The 12,457-nt window shown below is 31.8% G+C and overlaps 2 protein-coding genes across 2 annotated transcripts; one reads left to right on the forward strand and one right to left on the reverse strand.

The window, feature by feature from the left end:
- The first annotated feature begins 1,131 nt into the window (after nucleotides 1-1,131).
- LOC120201086 lies at nucleotides 1,132-2,908 on the forward strand. Its single transcript, XM_039201766.1, has 3 exons — nucleotides 1,132-1,960; nucleotides 2,034-2,632; nucleotides 2,795-2,908. The coding sequence occupies exons 1-3, from the start codon at nucleotides 1,595-1,597 to the stop codon at nucleotides 2,835-2,837; spliced, it is 1,008 nt and encodes a 335-aa protein (XP_039057697.1). The 5' UTR covers nucleotides 1,132-1,594; the 3' UTR covers nucleotides 2,838-2,908.
- Nucleotides 2,909-10,767: 7,859 nt separating this feature from the next.
- On the reverse strand, nucleotides 10,768-11,758 carry LOC120201085. Its single transcript, XM_039201765.1, has 3 exons — nucleotides 11,410-11,758; nucleotides 10,954-10,985; nucleotides 10,768-10,824 (listed from the first exon to the last, which is right to left on the reverse strand). The coding sequence occupies exons 1-3, from the start codon at nucleotides 11,744-11,746 to the stop codon at nucleotides 10,768-10,770; spliced, it is 426 nt and encodes a 141-aa protein (XP_039057696.1). The 5' UTR covers nucleotides 11,747-11,758.
- Nucleotides 11,759-12,457: the final 699 nt, after the last annotated feature.

Here is a 12,457-nt window from a genome sequence, read left to right on the forward strand (position 1 = left end):
CAGATGAATTAAACCTTTTAAATTGGAAATTGGGTGCACATTAGAGTGTGATTTTGTTTGAATGTGATGTTTTGGGACCCAAATCCATATTGAAAAATGATGTTACAAGACGTGATTGAACCACAAGAATATGTAAATGTATTGTAACGCAAAGTGATCACTGTCGAAAGTGTTGTCCTTTCAGGACAGCTTGTTGCCTAATCTATTCCAACTAACAGATTTTGCAGACGAGGTTCAGACACATTTACTCTCATTATTCTTTTTTACTATTCTAGATTAAGTATAATATAACATTTATTCATATATAACCTTTTATTACTTGACATTAAAAACTCGTTCGAACCCGACATCTTAAAAATAACAATTATTTTATCAATGAGGTCGTTTAGTTCGCACTTACTCTCCATTAACACGTAATTTTGGGGTGGGGTAGGGCCATTTATATTTATTATGAATGTATTAAAAGACGAATTCTTGACTTAAATATAACAATATTCCTTTCGAAAGTTAAAAACAGATCAATCTTAAATTTGATGCCTAAAATGGAATGTCGGTTCTTGGAAAAGCAAAGCAAAGGAATCCACATTGTAAAGAGTAAACATAAATGAATGCTTAATCTCTCTAATTCAAAACAAATCTATTATCTCTATTCCCACTTGGAATACAAGCAGAACACCACGATCTAGGAATAACACCCCCAAAATATTGAAGCCAAGGAAAATAACAATATTAGTTTACGTATATACACTCCCCAAAGAGTATTTCAATAAATGTATCGAGGCAAATCGTGTTTCACTTAAATATGAATCTGATTCTGATTAACTCTGAATTTTTTTAACAAAATATCCGTTCGATCCATTCTAACTCCGATCTTGAAAAAAAAGGTATCAATCAAATTGGATCAGATTGAATTAGAATCTATAGAGAAAAAATGGCCTAATTTAAATATTTTAGATAAAATTAAATCATTTTAAATTTTAAGCAATAAATAGAAATTATTTAATGTTCGAATCAATTTGAGTTTGAAATAAATGGGTTCATGGTGTTGGTTTGGGTTCACGTTAAAGAGAGAGAAAAGAGAATATGTTGGAGGAGATGGGGAAAAGGGCAAAAGCCGAAGGGCACTCAATTCAAAAGGATAACAAAATCAAAATGGAAGAATGAGAAAGGAGGAGGAGAAGAATCTGAATCAAAAGCTGGTCAAACTATTACAGCCCCAAGGAACAAAATCTAACTTATATTAATCATACTAAACAAAAATCCCTTTGGCTACACTGCAAAACTATAATGAAAAGAAGCTTATGAAGTTTCCATTGATTCAGCTTTCATTTTGCTTAAAAAAAACGTAGGCGACAACAGATTCCCAATCATCGCCTCCACTCTATAGGAAACACATGATTACACCCAACAACAACAATACCTTTTCACCATTGAAGACTGAGCTATTAAGGTAGCTTTAATATTCACCCCTTCTCTTCTTTACTCACCCTTTCCCAATATAAATACCCATCAATCTCCATCACCTTTTTCTACCTTCTTCTTCTTCTTCTTCATCATCATTGTTTAACAGATAGTTTTTTTTATTGTTGTTATTATGGATCCTTCTTCATGCACCAGTACTTCTTCTGTAAATGGATTCTACAACTTGCTGAACCGAGGGCTTGAAGAACTGGATTGCTCCTTCGCTTCTTGTAACTTGTTGTCGATCCAGTTCCTGCAAAAGATCTTGTCTTCGCTTCGATCTTTTCATTCCCAGTCGACCCTATTGGTCCAAAAGCTTCATCTTCCTGTAGGAGAAAAATGGCTCGATGAATACATGGATGAAAGCTCTAGGCTTTGGGAAGCTTGTCTTTTGCTCAAATCTGGTATTTCTGGGATTGAAAGTTACTGTTATTCGGCTACAAATATTGCTTCTTCTCTTGATCATCATCTCCACTTCAACCTACAATTTTCCCGCCAGGTTAGTGCAGAGCAAAAAAAAAATGGTTAAATTTGATTTTTGGTCCCTTCATTACTCAAATTTTGCTGTGTAGGTGATACTGGCAATAGTGGGGTGCCAAAGGGAAATTGTGGGGCTGGAAGAGGAGAACAGGAACCTAATAGAAACAAGAGCAAGGCAACTATCACTTCGATTCGACGAAAACGTCGCCGTGGAATCGAAGCTGAACGGTTTCAACGGATTCCGAGGCGTTCTCTACGCAATGAGGAACATCGGCTCATTGATCCTAATGATCCTCCTCAGCAGTCTCGTGTACTACTGCCCGGAACTGAGCTTCGTCCACGGCGAACACGAAGGGCACATGATATTCGGGTCACCGTTCATGGTCTCGATATCGAGGCTCCACCAAAGGGTATCTAATGAAATGTATCGAAACGGCGGCCAACAAGCCGGGATCATGTTATACGAATTCCGAGAAGCAAAGGTGGCCATGGAAGAGCTGAGGGAGGAAATTGAAAAGATGGTGAAATACGGATCACCGGAAAACGAAATAATCCGAGACAAAATCGATAATTTGAACAGTTGCTTCGGGTTATTGAGGTGTGGGGTGGAGACTATAATTGGACAAATCGATGATTTCTTTGATGAAATAGTTGAAGGGAGGAAAAAGCTTCTGGACATGTGCACTCACAGGTAAGTTTAACTTTGCGGACATGTGAAAGCTATAGTGGTAATTTAGAAAGTGACGGAAAAAGAAGAGAATCAGTTGTTAAAGTGGCATCATGTCACTCTATTTCTTCGTTTTTATTTTAATATTTCTCTCTTTTGGCCCACTTTTTGTTTTTTCAACTCAAGTGTTTGCAGCTGCAATAGTGTTGAAGGAAACTATTTTTTCTAATGAAAACCCAGAAAAGGAAATGCCTCAAGGGACAGGAGAATATGATTCTTGAAGATAAATAAATAAAAGACAGAGGGCAGATTCTTCTTCTTCTTCTGTTAGGTTAAGGAAAATGTTGTTTCTTGGAAGAAAATGAAAATGATGCTCTTTAACTTCTTTTGAATCTCATCTTTGTATGCAATAAATATAATTAGGGATAATTATGTGTCAGGTTAGACTTTTGTTCACTCAAATCTGACTCGAAAATTAAACCACTCCGCCCGCATCAGATCTAGTCCGGGTTTTGGAAGGTTTTACTCGACCCGAAATTCAATTTAAATTTTTAGGACTAATACCCAACCTATATGACCCGACTCAACACAATATATATATAAAAATATTATTTTTATTAAGTAAAATAAAGATTTAATTGAAAATTAATAATATAGAGTGATATTATTATAGTTAGTCATAAATGAAGATTTATGGCTTCTGGCCTTTGAAAATTTAGTAATCCAGCTACAAAATCTTACATCTATTAAAAAAAAGGTCAAATTATGGTTGGAGTACCTCTGCCATGTGATGATTTGGTAATTAGTCCCTTTACTTTAATTTGGTACAGCAATTTGACCAAATAATTAACCATTGAAACTAACAGCAATTTCCCATGCAAAAAGAAAATTAAAATTCATTAAAAGAACAGGAGACCCTTAAAGAAAAGATCACACCTAAAAAGGATTTGATCGCCACCTGCCAACAGGACAGTCTTGAAAAACTAATGAGACGGTGACTCATTCTCACTAATGTTGAAACGACTGAACTTTTTTGTTTATGAATGTGGGTCTTGACTTGTAAAATATTCAAATAACCCAATTGGCCCCCGAGATTTAACACTTTAGCTAAGTACAGTAATTATATTGGTGGGAGAAATTTGAGTGGGAGAAAGATATCCCCTCAAGATCCGAAATACTGGTGGGTTTCAATGATTTCGGGAAAACAGTAGACCTCATGAAACTGGGAAACGTTTGGTTCAAACACATCTTTTTGCAATTTCCATGGGAGATTCTCTAGAGTTGTGATAGTAAATGACTAATCATTTCGGTCGTGAAACAATGATGGAAGAAGTGGTCTCAACCACAGCGCCAGACCCATACACTTTCCCAAGTTTTCCCCCTTTCCCTTTTCTTTTTCATACCTTCCTTCTTATCATTTAAGCTATCACTGAGATTTTTCCCCTTATGTTCTCAAGTATCTGTTTTGATTAATTCGGATCCGCTCACTATCATACAATTAGTTTAGATGAATGAATCTTCTAATGAATTTTTTTTACATATAAACTTCAAACACGAGATTTACTTAAAGTGATATTATGCCACTTACCACTTGAATCAACTCGTGTTAATGCTATCATTGAATTTTTTTTGAAATAAGATTAATTTTATTAAAAATAAAAAAATATTTAAATTACAATGAATATTTATAACTACAATCGTAAACTAAACACATAATAAATATATTTTCTTAAACACGAGAAAACTAGACATTTAAGATCACAAAGATTATATATAGAAAATGTTAAACAAAACCTAACCAAACAAACTCAGATAAAAGGTAGATACAAACATATTTGACTGCATCAGAAAACGAACCACAAAGGGGATAAAGTTATTGAAAGACCACCGACAAATTGCAAATCAGAATTGAGCGACATAAAAATACTATCCACGAACGTCATTCATGTATCCAAATTCAATCTGAGGGTCCAAAACAGGGAAGATGATCATGATAACAAATAAAGCGTCATCTTGATCAGTCATGATAATGTCAAATCTAACTTTAAAAAAGAATAAATGACAATAACGACCAAACAACTGAAAACATACCATAAAGACAGAGAAAAATATATCATAAAGGCGGAAGAATATGTGTCATAAAATTATTAAAAATAAAATAAGAAAAAAATAAAAAAATTATTATAATAAAGCAAAGGAAAAATAATAAATATTGACGGTTGACGATCAATACTAAGACTGATGTCACTGTCGATCGTAAAGGTGAAAAAGAAAAGAGACTAACATTGGCTAAGAAAAGAGAGAGAAAAATAGGACAAACCCTAGATGGGGAAATATTGCTATCATTGAATTTTAATTTGGGGTACAAATCAACTTATCTTAGTGGTTAAAAGAATCATTATTTTTTAGAGGTTACGAATTCGAGCAACAACAATTGTAGTAGGGTGATTGAGCGTTCATTTGTCAAATTATTGAGTGTATCTAAAACAAATATTAATTTGTAATCATCTTAACTTAATCAAATAATAATTTGGGTGGATTTTATATTAAATTGGGAAATATTAATGTTAGGGAAAAAAAAGGTGACGTAGAGGAGAATTAATTAAGAAAATAGGATAAGAGTTTCACTAAATATTAAAGTAGTCGATAATTAAAATTAATTTTAGTAAAGTTATTTGTCGGTGTCGGAGAGAATGACAAAAAATAGGGTAAAGTACATAAATGATCCCCCAATTATAAAATATTATTTTATTGAGTCCCTTAACTATTAAAAGTTATAAAATAGTCCCTCAACTATAGGAGGTTACTTTTTTGAGTCCCTTGACTATTAAAAGTTACAAAATGATCACTTAACTATTCATTATGTTTCAAACTCGTCTTTTTATGTTAAAAAATTAATTGTCACCTGAGTTGGAGTTAACATGGCAATTGGGATATGATAATCGTTTGAGATTATGAGATAAGATTTTATTATATCTCAGTCAGCATGTCAAATTTTTAACGAAAAATGACGAGTTTATAACACAATAAATAGTTAAGTGATCGTTTTGTAGCTTTTAATAGTAAAGGGACTTAACAAAGCAACTCTCTATGGTCGGAGGACTTTTTTGTAACTTTTAATAGTCGGGGACTTAATAAATCGATATCTTAAAGTCTGAGGACCATTTATGTACTTTGCCCCAAAAAATAAAAGAAATTTTACGTCAGTATTACTTTTTATTTTTTAACCGATGATGTCGAAATTAGAATACTTTTTGAAAATTTGTGATGATTAGATTTGCATTGTTATATAATTAATAGTAATGTTATGTTAGTATGCTTTCAATTATAGAGAAGTGAAAAATCTTTTTGAATGAACAATGCTTCCACTAGCACATTATGTGGCTTTTTTATTAAGGAAAATGAGAGAAATATTTGGAATCGAATTCAATATTAATTTTTTGATTAAACTAAAATAATTAAGAAATAGTATTTATTCTAAATAATTTATTAAAAATAAAATCATAATCACATAATGGGCAATGTCAACGAATGAAATCCTTGAATATTTTCCGTAAAGGAAAAAAATATTCAAGATTAAACCGCCTTCTGCCTACCACGTTGTGAACAATGAATAATTGGAGATTTTGCATATATGAGTGGTGTGTTGAAGTTAAGTCCAAAATTGAAAGCTCAATGAGAAGAGAGAAAAAATTCGGTTTGCTCCGTTTGGATTCTTTATATTTTTGGGTAAACTACAAAAATGGTTGTTTTCGTTTGAGTTTTATAAATTTTCCTCACTGAATTCGGAAAACATAAGATTTGGTCATTTTCGTTTTGTTTTAATAATATATGGTCATTGAAGGTTAATGGTCGTTAAACCTTTAACGGTTTGTTGACGTGGCACGGTAAATATATAAAATTAAAATTACATCATTTCCATTTAGATAATACATAGATTAAATTTTAGTCACTTTCCTTTCATATTTGTACACTTTTGCTCACTAAATTTAAAAAACATAAGTTTGGCCGCTTAGGTTATTGTTTTAGTAAGTTTTGGTCACTTGAACGTTGATTGCCGTTAGTTTGATGATGTGGCCCGTTATTAAAATGGTTTAATTTTTATTTTAACTCTTACACTTTAGACAAAATATTGATTATATTTTTTTGAAAATTCAAATTAGTTTAGGGACAACATTTTAATTTATCCATTTTAAATAAATTTTCTTCATAACCCCATTGTTGTTCATCTCCTCCCTGCTTCTTCTTCAGACATCTCTGCTCCATTTGTCTTCTTTCAAGGACTCATGTTGCATTTCAAGAATAATGAAAGATTTTCAACTTCCGATAACAAATAATAACACCAAAAGTTCAGAGCAAAATGAGAGGGTAGGCATCTAGATATAAAATGAAGTTAGGTCATCTCAGTTATACAAGCTAAAATTCAATTTCCAAAGATTGAGACTGTAGAATGTCAAATCCAACAAGGAACAAGAAGACAAATCAATGGATTGAAATAACTCGATAACTGAATATCACTCTTCATGGTGATTTTCCCTTGAGAAAGTGCTTCCAATGAAACATAATCAATGGATCCAAACAACCTGATAATTGGATCCGTGAATTCATCTATTGAAATTAATCCAAAATATATGATCTTCAACGTCTAATCTTTGTTTTGGCTCAAGAACAAACAATTTTATGATTTTAGATCCCTATGAATCACTGTTAACCCCTGCGGCTTATGTAACACCCCAAATTATAGGCTAGTAGTTTTGGGTTTTACACGAGAGGTAAGTGGACCTCGCAGAATCTATAATTCAAGTCGTTAGACTTAATTGGGTTGAACTTGAGCCTAATTAGACAAAAAAAAGGGAATTTTTACATAGTAGGAAGAGAAAGAGGGACCAACAGTGTAATTAGCCCCTTTTTAAAAGATGAATACTTTTTTTATATCTTCTTCTATTTTCTTCTCTTCACTTTCTTCATTCTCATTTTCCTCCTCCCATCTTCCTCTCCAAGTTTCTTAGCAAGATAAGAACTTGAGCCTGATTTCATGCTTCAAAATTATTTTTATTTTCCCTAGCATCATCTTTTTAATGAATTAAAGCTTGGGTTCTTTGGTTGCAAGAAAAAGTGATAGGTTTCCACCCAAATCATAGAGATAAAATGTGTAGCTAAGCAAGGAGCCTAACTTTGGGATTCAATCATCAAGGCAGTGTAATTCTAAACCTTTGGAGTATTAAGTTTCCATAAATTTCAAGGGGTAGAAATGTAAATAACAGAAATTAAAAGTTAAAGGGTTGATTTTAATACATTTATCCAGACCATTATAATGCATATCGTACCCTGGGACAAGTAACCACGATATCATACAATTTATTTCAGTGCAATAAATTAAACGTTAGTTGTTAACATTAAAAATTAATTTAACCTGAATAAAAAATAATACAAATCATACCCCATGATAGGTCACTGTAAGGTCTCTCTTTCGCTTTCTATCTCATTTTTTCACGATCGAAATAAATACAAAACCAAAAGCAATCGTATTTGGGGGCTGATTTCGACCTTCGACTACAACTACGACAAATGGGGGACCAACGCTACCCCTAAAAACGGTCCTAACGCTTCATCTCTTGTAAGCAATGAAACCAAAGCATAAAAATCAAAATAAAATATCCCTTAACTTTTCTCGACTGAACCCTGACTTCTCAACTCCCTTAGAATTCGATGAACCAAAAAGGTAGGTCGTTTTCCTCTTCGGCGATGCGACCTCCTCCGACTCAGGTAGACAACTTAATAATAGTGGTACTCAATAAAATAACAATCTATAATCAAAAATTTATTTTATAACTTTTAATAGTCGGAGGACTTAACAAGGCAAAATCTTATAATAGGTATACCACATGTATACTTTACCCATAAATTTATTGAAATTACAAATCATTGGATTTTTACATTACTTAACTGTGTGGTCAATATTAATAAAAAACACACCTATGTTAACATTTTAAAATACTAGTAAAAAAATTGAGGGCAAATTACATGTTTAATACATAAACTATCAGTTTTGGTCCGTTTTAGTACTTTAACTTTATTTCTTTTCAAAACCATACTTAAAATTTAATTTTTGTTTCATTTTAGTACCCGTTAAAAGCTTTAGTTTTTGTTTAATTTTAGTATCTCATTCAAAATTTTACATTAAGTTTTGAAAAAATTGAAACTTTAGGTACTAAAACAGATCAAAACTGATAGTTAGGTACTAAATGTTTTAAGTTTTTAACGGTAGAGTATTAAAACGCAATAAAAACTAAACGTTAAGTATGATTTTGAAAAAAATAAAAGTTTAAATACTAAAACGAATCAAAACTAATAATTTAAGTACTAAATGAATAATTTATTCAAAAATCTATGTTCACACTTAATTTTCATGAATAGGTGCGACCTAGAAAATAAATATTTTTTCTGTATGATACCCAGAGGATATTGTTACGTTTTAGATCCAATAGGCAATAGACGTCTATTTGGAAAAAACATGTCCTGACTAGTTATTGGAACCCGTAATTGTAGAACTACAATCTCTCGTCTTTTGTCTTAAAGCGTGTAATGAAAATGTTTGAAAGGGAAGAAGCTGATGCAGTAAAAAGGAGTCCAGTTCCATTGGATTCTCCATGCAGCTTTTTCAATAAGTTAGTTTGTTTTTTTATGGGACGTATATTACAAATGTTCCATTCAAAAAGTTATAATGCTTCATTACAAAAAAAAAAATTGTTGCTTTTAAGAATTGTGCCTTTTCAAACACAATTGTGTTGGGAAAACCCTACCTCTTTTGTTGTGTGTAAACTAGCACAAGTTCAAGACTTGATGGTTGGAATTCAGCTCAACAATCGTATTATTAGAAAATTAAACCTCTTTTAGCGATCGATCACTTTTATTTTATTTTTATAAATGTATGATCACTCGATTTAAAAAATTAATATGCGGTCATTTTTATTTTATTTTAATTAAAGCATGACTACTTAACATAAATCACCGTTAAACCTTTAATGATTTTATGATGTGACACATTAATTAAAATTTTTAACTTTTATCTTAACACCTGAACTTTAAATAAAATACTAAATAAGATTCATTTTATAAATTCAAAATTCTAATATACCCTTTTTTTAATATCTTCTTTCAAATCCACTCAAATCTCTAACCTCACCTCCTCTATCTCTTCCCCTATTTAATATACTTAGGGTGTGTTTGGTTCACGGAATATAAGATTACCAGTGGGAATAAAATTACCGGAATGTAATATTACCTAACACATTACTGGGAATGTTACATTACTGTGTTTGGCTTGTTTGGCAGTAATGTAAGATTATAGTGTTTGGTTGAAGGAATAAAAGATTACTGGAATGTATATTTTACCAAATTGACCTTGTTCTATATTTTTTAACAAGTGAAATTCTAAATATTTAAATAAAAATTATTTATATAAAAATTCATCGATAATATATTATTTTATTATTTAAATATATCATGTATTATTTTAATTTTAATTAATAATAAATTTTACATAATTTATCTAAAAATATATTAAAATTTTACTTCAACATTTAATTAAATGTTCAATATTATGGATTTTTAACTTTTACTACTTCAACATTTAATTAAATTTTACATAATTTATCTAAAAATATAATATTTAAATTTATAAAAAGTAATTAACATATTCGAAAACTAGCACATTACTTGCAAAGTATATACTACATAACAAAAAGAAGTATAACATTAACCATAAAAAGTTTGTATAATGTTCAGACTTACAAAACATAATAACCATGACATTCTAAACTTAATCATATATGTTGGCTATATTATATACACAAAAAATTATCCAAGTCAAAAGATTGACTTAGTTTCAAGTTAAAGGATACAAGAAATATAACCTCGTAGCTGTAAACAGAAACCTAAAACATCATTTGTTTACTCTTTTTTTATAACAATCATTTGTTTACTCTTAAAACAATTTTATTGGGGTGGGGGATGACGGCATCATTTGCCATAAAACAACTTAGCAGCATTAAACTATAGTGACCATAGGAACCTTTGCCACTACCTTTGATTCTGACATTCAAACATTTTAGCCAGAAAGGTGATATTGGTGGTGAGAATGATGAAGGTACAGAAAATTAAAGATCTGGTGTAGAGGAATCAATGATATTGGGCAATTCTTCCAAATTCTTCACCTGAAATGTAACCAGAAAGGTATTTTAGCCATTAGAAGAATAGGCTAGTGTATCACCAAAAGTCTAGGAAGCACACACAAATATAAAAAGCTATTCAAGTAAAGTAAATATCAGCTACATCAAACTTACATCAACTGAATAATTGCTTGCTCTTGTTATGTCTGCGCCAACAACATAAAACAATATCAAACACAACACAAACAAGTTACAAAATAGAGGGAAGAGACTGGCAACAACATTACTCAGAACAGTATAGGCAGAAAAATGATAGAAGTAAACAATAATATAATGAATGCAACTTGAATATACATAAACATGTTTGTTTTATTTTTATTCGACCATGCTGCCCTGCACATTATCAAGAGCCTCGTTGGTAGCCAGTAGTATATGGGCTTAGAATACCATTGCAACCTTTTGTATTCATGGGTAAAGTTACATAAATTACATGATTTCCAAATGGAACAATTGACATAAAACAAAATTTCTAGAAAACAATTTCCTAAACGGGGGATGCATACTGCATGATCAAGATGGTGATACAAAAAGCTACCCCTTTAGGCTATTTTAATTGGCAAGTGATTTTACCTGAAGGAGGGGTCATCATATTCCCACCCATGTCTTCATGGACTGGTGATTTTTGAGAAATGGGAGTTTCGTATGTCTCAATCTCAAGTGGACTTCCTTGATCAGAAAGATTACCTCTGTCAGATCCTAATGTCTCTTTTACCTCCATGCTAACATTTATGCTAGTTCCATTAGACACCTGATAAGAAGGCCCATCTATTTCTCCAGCTACACGCCTTCGATTATCTTGGCAGAAGCTCCATGATGGCGAACACCTCACATTTCTATGCAAAGTCCCACGTCCTGTTCTGTTTGGAATGCTTGTGTCCCTTGCGGCAACACAACAAGCGGATCCCATGATCACTCAAATACCCCCTACACACATAACTCCACTCCACCCCAAAAAAAAAATTTACAAAATTGCAACACAGATCCCAGCTATGAACTCAAGGCAAAATACTGCATAGCTGATAAAACCGATAATTTCCTGTAAAAAAAATCACAATTAAACATTGCTAAGATTGATTGAACAGATGGCTTAAACCAACTTAACAAACTTAAAAGATAACTACTTCAAACTAGAGCTAACCACAACTGACTAGCTAAGTTTCATTTTGTAAGAGCAATTTTACAATTTCATTTCATTTCTCTAAGTCCAAGTCTCCAAGATAAAAACATGGGGTAAAATTTCGAGCTAAAAATATTCTTCATATAAAAGCCCAAGAAGATCAGTTTTAAGAAAATAAAAAAGCAATTAAACTAAGAGCAAATTACTTGGGAGTGGAATACATTATGTAAATAAATAGTAGAAGTGAAAAGTAGTTTAGTAGCAGATAACAGAGTTAGGTAAAACGGTAAGCGCGAAAACTACAGCTAGTGGAAAGAATAATCCTCAACTAATTTAATTAAGCATTAATTCGTTTCAACAAATTAGGTTAAATTATATTTTAAAAAAAGGAGAAGAGAGATTTCCTTGTGATTTCTCAACTGCAAAACAAAAAGGAAATGAAAGAATAAAAATTCCAACCTTGAGAATTGATGGGCTCTAAGCTTCTTCTCGTCTTCAGCA

The sequence above is a fragment of the Hibiscus syriacus genome, unplaced genomic scaffold, assembly GCF_006381635.1.
Source record: "Hibiscus syriacus cultivar Baekdansim isolate YM2019G1 unplaced genomic scaffold, ASM638163v2 tig00006888_pilon, whole genome shotgun sequence".
Taxonomy (NCBI): domain Eukaryota; kingdom Viridiplantae; phylum Streptophyta; class Magnoliopsida; order Malvales; family Malvaceae; genus Hibiscus; species Hibiscus syriacus.

Coding starts and splice junctions, on each gene's coding strand:
- LOC120201085 (XM_039201765.1), bottom strand. CDS start 11,746: ATGGGATCCGCTTGTTGTGTTGCCGCAAGGGACACAAGCATTCCAAAC. Junction 10,986..11,409: donor TATGATGACCCCTCCTTCAG/GTAAAATCACTT, acceptor TTGTTGGCGCAG/ACATAACAAGAGCAAGCAAT. Junction 10,825..10,953: donor CAAGCAATTATTCAGTTGAT/GTAAGTTTGATG, acceptor GTTACATTTCAG/GTGAAGAATTTGGAAGAATT.
- LOC120201086 (XM_039201766.1), top strand. CDS start 1,595: ATGGATCCTTCTTCATGCACCAGTACTTCTTCTGTAAATGGATTCTAC. Junction 1,961..2,033: donor ACCTACAATTTTCCCGCCAG/GTTAGTGCAGAG, acceptor TTTGCTGTGTAG/GTGATACTGGCAATAGTGGG. Junction 2,633..2,794: donor CTGGACATGTGCACTCACAG/GTAAGTTTAACT, acceptor TTTCAACTCAAG/TGTTTGCAGCTGCAATAGTG.